Genomic DNA, 14,316 nt, shown 5'->3' on the forward strand with positions numbered 1-14,316 from the left:
GTACGGTAGGGGCTATAGCCCATGTTCAAAAATGATGAAAAATGAGGATAACATTTTTTTCAAAAATTAAAAAAACAATGGGCTATAACCCATGTTTTTTGAAATTTTGAATTTTCTTCAAATCCTCAAAAATGATGAAAAACGGCGTGCTATAGTATGCCGTACGGTAGGGGCTATAGCCCATGTTCAAAAATGATGAAAAATGAGGATAACATTTTTTTCAAAAATTCAAAAAACGATGGGCTATAACCCATGTTTTTTGAAATTTTGAATTTTCTTCAAATCCTCATAAATGATGAAAAACGGCGTGCTATAGTATGCCGTACGGTAGGGGCTATAGCCCATGTTCAAAAATGATGAAAAATGAGGATAACATTTTTTTCAAAAATTCAAAAAACAATGGGCTATAACCCATGTTTTTTGAAATTTTGAATTTTCTTCAAATCCTCAAAAATGATGAAAAACGGCGTGCTATAGTATGCCGTACGGTAGGGGCTATAGCCCATGTTCAAAAATGATGAAAAATGAGGATAACATTTTTTTCAAAAATTAAAAAAACAATGGGCTATAACCCATGTTTTTTGAAATTTTGAATTTTCTTCAAATCCTCAAAAATGATGAAAAACGGCGTGCTATAGTATGCCGTACGGTAGGGGCTATAGCCCATGTTCAAAAATGATGAAAAATGAGGATAACATTTTTTTCAAAAATTCAAAAAACGATGGGCTATAACCCATGTTTTTTGAAATTTTGAATTTTCTTCAAATCCTCATAAATGATGAAAAACGGCGTGCTATAGTATGCCGTACGGTAGGGGCTATAGCCCATGTTCAAAAATGATGAAAAATGAGGATAACATTTTTTTCAAAAATTAAAAAAACAATGGGCTATAACCCATGTTTTTTGAAATTTTGAATTTTCTTCAAATCCTCAAAAATGATGAAAAACGGCGTGCTATAGTATGCCGTACGGTAGGGGCTATAGCCCATGTTCAAAAATGATGAAAAATGAGGATAACATTTTTTTCAAAAATTCAAAAAACGATGGGCTATAACCCATGTTTTTTGAAATTTTGAATTTTCTTCAAATCCTCATAAATGATGAAAAACGGCGTGCTATAGTATGCCGTACGGTAGGGGCTATAGCCCATGTTCAAAAATGATGAAAAATGAGGATAACATTTTTTTCAAAAATTCAAAAAACAATGGGCTATAACCCATGTTTTTTGAAATTTTGAATTTTCTTCAAATCCTCAAAAATGATGAAAAACGGCGTGCTATAGTATGCCGTACGGTAGGGGCTATAGCCCATGTTCAAAAATGATGAAAAATGAGGATAACATTTTTTTCAAAAATTCAAAAAACGATGGGCTATAACCCATGTTTTTGGAAATTTTGAATTTTCTTCAAATCCTCAAAAATGATGAAAAACGGCGTGCTATAGTATGCCGTACGGTAGGGGCTATAGCCCATGTTCAAAAATGATGAAAAATGAGGATAACATTTTTTTCAAAAATTCAAAAAACGATGGGCTATAACCCATGTTTTTTGAAATTTTGAATTTTCTTCAAATCCTCATAAATGATGAAAAACGGCGTGCTATAGTATGCCGTACGGTAGGGGCTATAGCCCATGTTCAAAAATGATGAAAAATGAGGATAACATTTTTTTCAAAAATTAAAAAAACAATGGGCTATAACCCATGTTTTTTGAAATTTTGAATTTTCTTCAAATCCTCAAAAATGATGAAAAACGGCGTGCTATAGTATGCCGTACGGTAGGGGCTATAGCCCATGTTCAAAAATGAAAAATGAGGATAACATTTTTTTCAAAAATTCAAAAAACGATGGGCTATAACCCATGTTTTTTGAAATTTTGAATTTTCTTCAAATCCTCATAAATGATGAAAAACGGCGTGCTATAGTATGCCGTACGGTAGGGGCTATAGCCCATGTTCAAAAATGATGAAAAATGAGGATAACATTTTTTTCAAAAATTCAAAAAACAATGGGCTATAACCCATGTTTTTTGAAATTTTGAATTTTCTTCAAATCCTCAAAAATGATGAAAAACGGCGTGCTATAGTATGCCGTACGGTAGGGGCTATAGCCCATGTTCAAAAATGATGAAAAATGAGGATAACATTTTTTTCAAAAATTCAAAAAACGATGGGCTATAACCCATGTTTTTGGAAATTTTGAATTTTCTTCAAATCCTCAAAAATGATGAAAAACGGCGTGCTATAGTATGGCATGAATTGAACAAAGGGCATTGTTTAATTCATCAAAACATTTAGAGACAAACAAATAGACACTTATATGTAGTTATAGCAACAGAGTTAAGCAACAGAAACAAACAACAATGGATTCTACAGTGTAAAGACACCAATTTAATTATAAATGTCAATAAAGTTGAATATCTAATAATATCAATTTAAAATGTATTATCCAATACAAATTTCCTTACCATTTTTAATGTTTTAGTTTTGTATTGCCATTTTTATTTGCTAATTGTAGATTGACCTACTTTTTGTTTCTGGCATTCCGCTGATGGTTATTTTTTATTTTATTTTCATGTGAAGTACTTTGAGTTGCATTTTATGTATGACATGTGCTATATAAATAAAGTTTAATATGTGAAGTATTTTAGTTGTCAAGGATGCAGACAGAGTTGAACCCAGGAGCAAAGTCACAACAAACTAGAGTATAATAATAAAGTATTTAATAAAGAATTACGAGATATCTTACACAGGGGAATGCAGGTAGGAATCAGGCATGAATCAGAATGACATCAAAGTCAACACATGAACAGGCAGGACATCTGTGACACAGGTTATGAACTGACAATGAGTGTTTGTACTGAGTCCAGTTTTATAGTGAGCAGGTTGATTGGAGAAGTGTTCACTGCTGGGCTGATTAGGTAGTTGACAGGTGTGTAAATGGAACTGGGTGTGCTGGAATGGGATATGGGAGGCCAGTGTGGAGACTGAGGGAGAGACAGAATGTGACAGAGTTGCATTTTATGTATGAAATGTGCTATATAAATAAAGTTTACACCACTGACTGTCCCTCCATATAAATTAAAGGCGAAAGTCACAAAAGAAAATTGATCAGTTACAATTCCAGACTATGAAGAATCATTTAATAAAGGAATACTTCCAGATTCAGTTAAAGATTAGCTACAATAATTGTGATATTAAAAGTTAAATGCTCGTCATATGACATAACAGAGAGGAATGGGCCGGACCCTGCGCCCAGGGTCCGGCCCATTCCTCTCTTGAAATGTAGGCCTACTGTAATTCTGCAAACTGTTAATAAATATTTCAATCAATCAATCAATCAAAATTGACATTTCAACTATTGATCAGACGCTGTGCATTGACGACACCTAATGGTCATTCATTTTAATTATAGGGACTGGAAAAACACAGGTTGAAGTAAGGTAGACATAAAATGCAATATTGCCACATCCATCATAAACATAATACCTTTATGAGGGTCACAAAACCCAGCGCGCACTGAAGTCATACCACCACCATCACCACCCCCAAATATGGAGGACTTTGATGCACAATACAGAATGTGCAATCCTGCCATGTTTTTTGGCAGACCACACATTTAAAAGAAAAAAACTAAAAAATAAATGTAAATGTAATGTATCATCATTAATCAATTATAATAATAATATAATGCTGGTATTGCATGCTAATTTTATTTTAACATACAGTACACCATAACAAGAACCATGAACAAATTATCTTAAGAAATATTGCTGCGGCCTGGGCCGTGGCTCAGCAGTCCAGCACCAAGTCTGGCAGTGTGCCGCAGGTTCGAGTCCCGATCCCGACGGCCTTTACTGCATGTCACTCCCCAATTTCTCTCTCCCATTTACTGTCTGTCCCTCTGTAAACAATATCAAAAAATAAAGGCGAAAGCCGCAAAAAGAAATATCGCTGCAGTACTGAAAATATTTGATCATAAATGCTGGCATTCTTAGTGTTACCTTTTAAAGAAATTTAAAGTACATTAATTAATAAAGAAGAAAAAAACTAAATCCAAACATGACATGATTGTTTGTGTGCAGCTCGCCACATCATGTACATCAAGTTCAGTGCAAAAGGCAGTAATAGAAGAAAATGTAGTGTAAAGTTTCACACAGGTTTCACTTGTGATGTGATGGGATGAAAAAGAACCCCTAACTGGTAATGAAGAACTTAACTGAAATAGAAATCCCTCACATCATGATGGAACAAGTGTTAATGTGTTATTGTGAGGTTACCCGCCAACACTGTCCAGTGTTTGGCCTACTGTATACCCTCAGATCCACCATTCCGCTCTCCTTCTACACCCAGGTTCCAATTTGATAGGAACGGCGCTTCTTCACCATTTTCTTCATGTCTTGGTCTGGTTTAAGGTCAGTTCTTCTGAGAAGACGGCTTTTGCCAACAATGGGATCATGATTTCCATGCCTGGAAAAACAATGTTCAATAAATTAGAATACAAGACAATCCCGCCAGCGAGACATTTCTGTCTGGGGTGGGGGCAGACCTTACTTTTTGAGGTATTTCTCAATGGCATTTCGTTCGTATATATCTCCATATGTTGTTATCACAGGGTCCCTAAACATCTTCTTAGTCAGTGGACAGATCAGATGTTGGGGTGGAGCATCCGGACTTTGACCCACCAGTTTCTTTCAATGAATAAGAATGAAATGAAAATAATGTAGTTAAGTTTAGTAGGTAAGTTGTCCAATGATCTAAGTTTAGTAGGTAAGTTGTCCAATGATCTACAACAAGTCCATATCATAATTTCACTAAAAGGAATAACTCATCACCTTCTCCACATCATCAATTGAGGTCCCGGCATTTTTTTCTGTATTCTCCTTGGCTGCTTGATTGTATCTATCACGGCTGGTCAAGAAGTCCTCCGCCAAAATGCTTCCAAAGGGAAAGATACATACTGTATTCATTTTAAACACATGATTAAATCAATATACAGTTACCAACATAATGTATAAAAAGCATGCATTGGCCTGGTCGTCGGTCGAGCAGTCCAGGCACCTAGGCTGGATTGACGGCATGTCGCGGGTTCGAGTCCCGATCCCGACGACCGTTGCCACATGTCTTCCCCCCCCCATCTCTCTCCCCCTTTCCATCGAAATACTGTAAAATCTCTCAATAAAGGCAAAACCCGAAAAAAAAAGCATGCCTTTCCTTGACACATTTAATTTGCCTATTTATGCCTTATGCAAAGCACTGTCTGTCAATTGACTTTGTGTATGAAAGACTTTAAATCAAAGTCTTAAAAACAACCTGTCCAGGGGGTCTTCAGGCTCGGGGGCGATGAGCAGTCCATATATGGCGTCCAGGATTTCTCTCATGGTGATTTGGGCGTTGTAGTTACGGTCAAATATATTGTGGCAGATTCGACCCACGCTGTTGATGTTGCAGTGATGTATCTATGCTTAGGTTAAGAAAACAACGTTTGAATTGCTATGAGTTCCGATACATTGTATTTAATATTGTCATATGATATCAACTTGGGATCAAACAAATATATATATTACTTTGAATATAATATCAGTGTGCGTTCATGACTGATGTAATGATGAGGATACACGTGTGACGAAGCGGACCAGAGGAGGTTTCACAGGATAGTCAGGACCAAACTGGCAGTAGAGCTCAAAGACTCCTTTCTCATACGGTGTGTCAGGAGGACCTTCCATGGCCAGCTTCCAGAAGGCTGAAAAGTTTAAAAGGAACATTAAGGGTTGACTGCTGAATTTTTAAGTTAGCTTCCAAATCACTTACTTATCAGAATTGCTAGAGAGTGCTAGAACGATATAGACTATAGCACAACTGTTACCAATATATATTAAAGAGCACCGAAGTCCTGACGTCACTGTCGGTAGAGGGCGTCAGTCCCCAGGTTCATGTATTTTTTATTTGCATTATAATCCCCATAGGGGGATTTTAGATCTCTTCATATAAGAACTGCGTTTGAAAAATAAACCGATCACCCCGGTTGAGATCCTTCCAACTTGTCTGCACCTGGGTGCTGTACTAGTACATGCCACATAGACTTGGGGGAATCCTTACAATGTGTTCAAACCAAGCTGATTTCTCTGTAATAATGGCGGAGGAGGGGCATTATTAATAGATGGATAACCAAGATCCTCATCCTTTTACAGAGGTTTGACCACCTTGTATAGAAATTAGAAACACAATTTATGTCACCCATATTTGCAATGTTATCCTTTTGGTCAATACACTTCAAAATCACAGGTGAAGGTCGGAAAGCTTAGACAGACAGACAGACAGACAGACAGACAGACAGACAGACAGACAGACACAGACAGACACACAGACACACGCACACGCACGTACATACACACACACACACACACACACACACACACACACACACACACACACACACATACCACGGTCATAACAATGGCCGCAGGCTTTATCTGTAGGTAGTTTGAACGAAGCTACACAAATCACAGTTGATGTTCAGCATACAGACATGTCTACAAAAATAGTGAATTGTATAAATAATTGTGGCCAGTCTGTGACTTTCAGCCCAAACTGACCTCCATGTGTGGCACCAAACCTTGCCACAAACACTGTTCAGGGGTCTGATATGAGATTAGTCACATGCACATAAAAAAAATACTAAATTGCACATTGTATGGGCCACTACAGCAGTATTACAGCAGTGTTTAACACTTCAAATGACCAAAACTCGGTGACCAATTCTCTGATCAGTTACCAAATGAGAGACTATTGTGGCCACTTACTGAAGTCTGACTCTGATGGAAAGATGGAGAAAAATGGATGGGGATCACAGTGCAGACTCTTCAACTCCTCCAGGATGCGTTTGTCCTTCTCCATGAAACGCCCACTCTTACACTCCTGAATCCTCTTTTTCAGAGCACTACAAAATAAATGTTATACTTTTTGTTAAAAATGCAATGGTTGTGTAGAGAGAGCACTGTTTGAGGGAATGTATGTTTTTCAAATATCTGTAAAATAAACTTTTCTATATTGAATATTTGCCAAAACGTAATTAATTTTTTGAATATGACTTCTTCCATCATTTACTTCTCTGTCATTGTCACTTTGTTGTCCAACTCCTTTGGCAGTGAAGGTTCTGGGAATTCATCATATCCACGACTGGCAAAGAGGCTTCTTAAAATACTCTGTAAATGATAATCAATAGCATCATTAGAATGTGATAAGCCACCATGTTCAATCACTTGAACTGACAAAAAATGACTGGATTTTTCACCTGAAGGGCTAATAGAGTGCACACTCTGAGGTGGCGTCCTTACTACAGTACCCAGCAAGCCAAATTACGTCATGATGACGTCCTCCAGTGACACCGGTGACGTTCAGGACTAGGCCAGATCTTTACGTAATTTCCAGGACGTCTTCACCAGTTGAAATAATATAGCTTATTCTGGGCCAGATCTGACTAGTTATGATATGACTTAAGTTGATCTGGGCCTCGATCAGACTCTCCCTGATTCATCCAGGGACGTCTGTCTTAGTGGGTAAAATTTATGTTGGTTGAAATCAGGTGATATTCTGGGTCAGATCTGACTAGTCTTGGTTTGACTTGATCTGGTCCCAATCGAGACGTCACCGATTCGTCCAGGTCCTGACCGTGCTTGCTGTGGGTATGTATGTCCAGATAGATGCACGATGGGATACAGAATATCTATATTTTTCTAAAGCCCAGACTTTCCCCTTTAGACAATCATATTATGAATGTTCCAAATCTACCAAAATGTCATTAGTCAATCATAGTTAGCCATTGCCATTAATTAAAGTACACTATCGTATATTTTTTGAGGGGCGCATTAACTATGAATGGATAATTTTACGTCTGAACAAATCGGCATATTTTTGTCTTACACAAACATTAAATTAATAAATTCCCATTGACAATGAATGGAGAATTTTACGTCATAGTGTCTGAGCAAATGAATCGGCTTAATGTTTATTTTTGTCTTACACAAATATTAAATTCCCATTGACAATTGAGAAGTTTACATCATAGTGTCTGAGCAAATAGGCGTAGTGTCTATTTTACGTCATGATGATGTATGATTCACACAGGTGTGATTTTTAAATAAACAGCAGCAAGCAGCAGCAAGAAAACAAACTAGTTACAGTTTACTGTTAATCCCGGCATCTGTAATTGTGAAGTATTGTAACAAACCACAGTGAGGGTAGATGGATCGAGTTTGTCTTTGGGTTTCCTCATCTCCAGAGAAAGAACCGTCTCAATCTCAAACAGCTTCAGGCCGTCGATGCTCGTCTCTGGTTTGAAACAGCAACCACCTGAAACCACATGCATTCAGTTGTGAGATAGGCTCCAGTAGTTCTACACATAGATATAAAGTGTTAAAGTAGCATGCATGCTGAATGCTCGGTACCTGTTGAATTGCTAATTGTTAATTTGCCAAAAAGTCGCGTAATTGAAAATTAAAGTCGCGTAATTGAAAATTAAAGTCGCGTAGTTGAAAAGTAAAAAGTAAAGACCTGGAGGTGTGATCAATGCTCTTTGGCCACTCAGAATAGCCAAATGGCATTGATCACGCCTCCAGGTCTTTAGTTTACTCAAGTTAGGGAATAAGACCTGGTACTTAAGACACGCAAAATACAGCCCATTGTGTTCAAAATGGACCAATCTTGCAAACTTTGGAAGGCGATCTTAGCCAATCAGGGTGGAATATGGGAGAGCGGACAGATGCATGTTGATCACATGACTATGGAGATAGTGCATACCGGTTTTTTGTGATGTATGGATAAAATGTGTAAGAGGCGCTATAATCGGCAGATGTGGTATTTCGTCCTCTGTCTAGTGGGAATGTGTCTGTGAATAATTTCACAGAAATCACATGCTGTGTTAATGATTTGAGGCATTTTGTTGCGGACAGGTCCGTATTGAATGCCTGTAGAGATGGCGTATACCAATTTGCGTGATGTATTGATAAGAGTAATGTAAAGAAATGTGTTTTGCAAAAATCTGCCTCATGGTGGTGCTATAACAGGCCATTGTTGAAAAAATCGGGGCAGAGGTTCGTCGCTGGCATCCAGGGATTGTGTGTGCACAGTTTGGGATCGACCGGGCCAACGGTGCCGGAGATTAGCTGTACGCAGACGGACGGACACACACACACACGGACAGAGTGCAAAACAAACTCTCCCATGCCTTCAGCTGGTGGAGACAAAAACGCTTGGCTAGCATGTTGACTTCATGTGGTCAGTGTCATCTATGACATCTATGATACATGACTAGACAATGTTTCAGGCTGACCACTTCTATTATGAAATAAATAAACTATAAAAAAAAATATGAATAGACTAGAACAAAAAACTAAACAAAAACAAACAAAAAAAGTACAGTGGTTTGCAAGATAAGCCTCAGAGTATACCCAAACAGTTGACAAGGTGAAGTGAGAAACATTTCCCTTTGAACAGTAAAGATGGTAATGATGTCTAAACAAATGTTTATGGTAAGCGTACATTTCATGTCACACACCATATGCACTCCTGTAACTATAACCGGCAAAAAAAAAACTAGGAAGTATATGCATGTGCACCCATCATAGTCAACTGTGATAGATTGGGGAGATAGTCAGAGTCTTCCTTAGCCTACTAGCAGTGCACACAAAAGGTGAAAAGGTAGGTGCGATCTCCTACGGGAGGGTGTGGTGGGGCACAATGTCATACAGTGTAGGGATGGAGGGATAGGAAATATACATTCTTCTCCTTTCTTCCTCATCTTTCTTCTTCTTTCTAATAGCCCCACCACCACATACATTATCTCATTCATAACAATTAATTTGTCGTAATGTGTGTTATTTGTTTTATAATCTTAAACATTGCATATTGATTGAATTGCCAACAATTACTTTAATCCCTTTTTATTGATTTGTGGGGGGCAGATGTGGGAATACGCTCCTGCCTGTCCCTGCTGCCAGCGGGCACTGAGAACCGCCGGTTACCTATCCTGTCTGCCCATGGAGGGCTGCCTGTAAATGGCCGTAGGGTCCTGGTCCTCAATATCACCAGCCACCACTTGGTCACTTCTGGAGCTTTGTTTTGAGAAGCATTCACACAGGTGGCCTCTTCTCCAATTCAGCCAACCACGTAGTGGGCGGCAGTAGCTAATGAGGTAGAGTAGTGGGGCTCAGGGGGTGGCCATCTTGAAATCGGAAGGTTGTTGGTTCTATTCCTATCTTCATTTAAGATTTTAAAGTGTCCTTGAACAAGACACTGAACTCTTCTCCCGATTAAGCCTTTAATCGTCTCCTCTGGCTGTCTGTGTGTGAACGTGAAATACATCGTAAAGCGATTTGGCAAAAGGCGCTATATAAGCAGTCCATTTACCATTTACAGCTCTGCCTGTATGCCAGAAGCTGACTTGGCCACCAGTGTCTGTGAGGAGGTTTGAAGGTCATTTTCTCTATCTAACAGAGACACATAGGAGTCATTACCAAGCCAGAAACCTGGGTAGAGCGGTTCAGTGAATGTGGACAGGAAGGTGTGCAGTTGGGTCCGTGTGTCAGAGACTCTGTAGAAAGATAGAATGCCAGCATGATAGTCCAGATACATTCCTACTCTATTGGAGCCAGAAGGACGGACAGCGAGGACAGTTTTCTTCTTATTGTGACAGACAGTGTACCTTTCCAGAGTGCATTCCAGACTCCAGGACTTGTCATTGTTTCCAAACAGACCATCATCATGCCATCCTGTCCTCTTGATTCCTTTGTATGTCACTGCTATAGAAACCGTTCCCCCCCATTCTACCACGCAGTAACAGCGTTCAGTCAGACCCTCTCTGCACATAACCTGCTGCCAATAGTCAAAACTGACAAAACTGTCTGAACGATACAACTTGTCACGTGTCACCTTTCGTATCACCTTTCTGTTGTTCTCTGACAGATACAGGTATCTGTTTGCTGTTTTTACATCCATTGTGAGTTCACACACATTTGAGAACTGGTTTGTCCACTTTTGAACATCCTCCATCTCTTCCATTTCATGGACCCCTGTTGTCTTCATCTTGTTTGTCACATCTTCACTTTCCTGCTCTGCAGAGAGGAAGCGTAGAGACAATGACTCTCTTCCTCCAATCAGTTGGAGTATCTCTTCCCGTTTCTTCTCCTCCCCCCATTCCTCCTCCATGTATTTAATCTTCTCATCCATATTCTTGGATGAGAGTTCTCTGGTCTTCATGTCATCCTCTACGTCTTCATTCTTCTCTCCTGGCAAAAGGACATTTTCAAGCAGTTTGTCTTTCGCCTCCTCCTTCCATTCATTCTTCTCAATGGGGGTCTTGTTCTCTTGAACGTTCTCCATCTCTTCCATTTTCTGGACAAACTTCTCTGTCTTCATCTCATTCATCACGTCTTCATCTTTCTCTGCAGAGAGGAACGTTTGAGACAGTGCATCCGTTTCTCTAATGAGTTGGAGTCTATCGTCCTCCCTTTCATTCTGCTTGATGGGGGTTTGGTTCACGTCTTCATCCTTCTCTGCAGACAGAATCTTCTGAGACAGTGCATCCGTTTCTCTAATGAGTAGGAGTCTATCGTCCTCCCTTTCATTCTGCTTGATGGGGGTTTGGTTCACGTCTTCATCCTTCTCTGCAGACAGAATCTTCTGAGACAGTGCATCAGTTTCTCTAATGAGTTGGAGTCTATCGTCCTCCCTTTCATTCTTTTTGATGGGGGTTTGGTTCACGTCTTCATCCTTCTCTGCAGACAGAATCTTCTGAGACAGTGCATCCGTTTCTCTAATGAGTTGGAGTCTATCGTCCTCCCTTTCATTCTTCTCGATGAGGGTCTGACGGATTGTGTCTTCATCCTTCTCTGCAGGCAGGCACTTTTGAGACAGTGCACCCTTGTCTCTAATCAGTTGGAGTCTATCGTCCTCCCTTTCATTCTTCTTGATGGGGTTCACATCAGCATAGAGGAAGCTTTGAGACAGTTCCGCCTTTACTCTAATCAGTTGGAGTCGATCCTCCTCCCATTCCTTCCTCTCCTGCTCCCTCTCTTGCGCCATTTCCTTAATCTTCTCTTCTGTTTTCAGGATCTTGAGAACTCTGGTTTTCCTCTCTTCCTCCATGTCTTTAATCTTCTCTTCTTGTGAGAAGAGACTTTCAATCAGTTTTTCCTTTGACTCTTCCCATTCATTCTTCATCCTGAAGAAGGTCTGGTTCAATTCCTCAAAGGCCTTCTCTTTCTGCATGTAAGAGTAACCAAACATAGAGGCAGCGGCGGCCATAAAACCAACACCAAACACTTTATCGTGTAACATTGTTGTAATTATTAGGTTTCAGTTATTCAGCTTCTCTTCTTATGTAAATATATATAGACATATACTGTAATCTGAGAGGAATCTGAGAGGCTGCAATGTGTGCAGTTTTACTGGTCAGCTGCTGTTTGAGTGCTACTTTGGTATAATATGTGTAATATGGCGTACTTATACACCAAACATTCTCAAGATGTTGCGTCACAGTTACAGTCGTGTTGTTGTCATAGTTGCCATGGCAACACAAATGTTTTTAGGTCTCCACTGGAAAATGCAGTGGTCGGAGTCAATTGGGTACAGCCACACATGAAGGGGAGTAGCCTGCCCCAGCCTGTATGATTATAGGTCTAGAGGGGCAGGTGCCGGCGAGTACAAGGTGGTGGATCCTATTGGGTCACCGATCTGAGCACCCGCCCCCGCCTCCCCTACCCGGTAGAAAACAGTGGAGAACACCGACCTCACCACATTTGGAGTGACACTTTGGAGTAAAAGCCTGGGTACCAAAGCTAGAAAGGGAGTACCCTTGCATTACAAGGCTTTCCACACGGCAGAAAGACTGGGTTTCATTCCTAACTGACCGTTGTGATCTGTTCTAGGCCACACCATAGGGCCAAGTATACTAGTACTGTAGAATTCTACATAGTGGATACGTTTGACATTTGTAACAAACCAAACAAGATATTGTTCGCCGATGAACGGCACCGGCCAATGAGGCATCCACATCTATGGGTACAACAGCATAGCAGCATTTTAGTAAAGAACAAAAAGACCTGGAACTATGGAAGAAGAATGGTATCCATGTCAAGCCTTTATGTGGGTCTTTTGGAGGAGAAGCTCATTAGCTCTTCATTGACTTGCTTCATGGTGACGCCATCATGCACCAGGACACAGTAGACACCTGGACAGGGAGAGATACCCAAATGAAGTTAGCACTTAAGACAGCTTGAATTTGATGATTCCCATCCCAACAACTATAGGCCAAAAGTATTCTCAAAATAGTGTCAAACCCCAAGGGGAGACAGTGTCTTCCACACAGCACATACTGTTACACAGACAGAGACACATTGCAATGCTTCGAGGTTGGAAAGTAGGCTACTGTACCTAATTTACCGACATCTAAGATGTTCCTCGACTCGTCATCAAAGAACATCATGTCACTGTATTGGAAACCACTGTCTGCTTGCAACCTGGAGAAGACAAAATGCCACATGAGGGTGTGCTAAGTGGATTTACATACTAAAACAAAAACATTTCAATCAGATCTAGCATGTACTGTAATTCCCTGTGCTTGTCCATTCAAACTGTTAACTATTCAATCAATCAATGTTAGTTATATCACTCTGTAAACGCTCATTTTTGGTTACTAAAGCCAATAAAAATGTTTAATTTGATGCACAGCTGCATGCTCACAGTGCATTGTGATGTGTTGTGAATTGGTACTTATTTTTCAACCTCTGCTCAAACGTTACAGACGAAAAACAGTCCACATTATTTATCCATAATGTATAAATGATAGATAAGGGAGTGGAGGGGTCAGAATGAAATTTGAACAGACTGTTTTTCGTCTGTGGTACTTTAATAATTCTCAAAGTGGGTGCCCACCTTGACACCAGTCCTGGGGTGCCACTAATATTTGAACCTTATCAATATACTGCAAAAGTTATTTTCAATCAGTTCTAACTTCTAGTAGAAACTGATATTATCATGTCTCGCCATCCAGGATACAAAGACATTGAATATTTGAAATTACAAAATGAAACCCCAATTTGAGAACCACTACTAGGGCAGGCTCTGACATGAGCCTTAGGCAGCGATGAAGCGAAAACCATCCCGCAGCGGCAGACCTAGATGAGGAAGTGAATACCGACACAAAGTGGAATCCGGGGGAGGAATGCACTGACTGAACACTGTTTCTGTGGAATAATGCTGCCATCAACCTAAGTGCCATCATTTAATCGAAATTGCTTCCCGTCATGTGTTTCTTTCTTT

The 14,316-nt window shown here is 39.8% G+C and overlaps 1 protein-coding gene across 2 annotated transcripts in view; it reads right to left on the reverse strand.

The window, feature by feature from the left end:
• Positions 1–3,433: 3,433 nt before the first annotated feature.
• LOC308319678 (ubiquitin-conjugating enzyme E2 E1-like) overlaps positions 3,434–14,316 on the reverse strand; it is a 33,393-nt gene continuing 22,510 nt past the window's right edge. The window contains exons 1-9 of one of the 2 annotated variants that reach the window (XM_080769800.1): positions 8,445–8,455; positions 8,228–8,349; positions 7,105–7,202; positions 6,801–6,937; positions 5,616–5,740; positions 5,311–5,456; positions 4,833–4,935; positions 4,552–4,688; positions 3,434–4,467 (exon numbers count right to left, since the gene is read on the reverse strand). In XM_080769800.1, coding sequence (XP_080625926.1) covers positions 4,341–4,467; positions 4,552–4,688; positions 4,833–4,935; positions 5,311–5,456; positions 5,616–5,740; positions 6,801–6,937; positions 7,105–7,202; positions 8,228–8,272 — 918 coding nt within the window. In that variant the 5' untranslated portion in view covers positions 8,273–8,349; positions 8,445–8,455 and the 3' untranslated portion in view covers positions 3,434–4,340. Of the gene's footprint in view, positions 4,468–4,551; positions 4,689–4,832; positions 4,936–5,310; positions 5,457–5,615; positions 5,741–6,800; positions 6,938–7,104; positions 7,203–8,227; positions 8,350–8,444; positions 8,456–14,316 lie in introns of those variants that run through there. The other variant, XM_080769801.1, reaches the window with a different exon arrangement.

The sequence above is a fragment of the Protomyctophum bolini genome, assembly GCF_963924005.1.
Source record: "Protomyctophum bolini genome assembly, chromosome: 8".
Taxonomy (NCBI): domain Eukaryota; kingdom Metazoa; phylum Chordata; class Actinopteri; order Myctophiformes; family Myctophidae; genus Protomyctophum; species Protomyctophum bolini.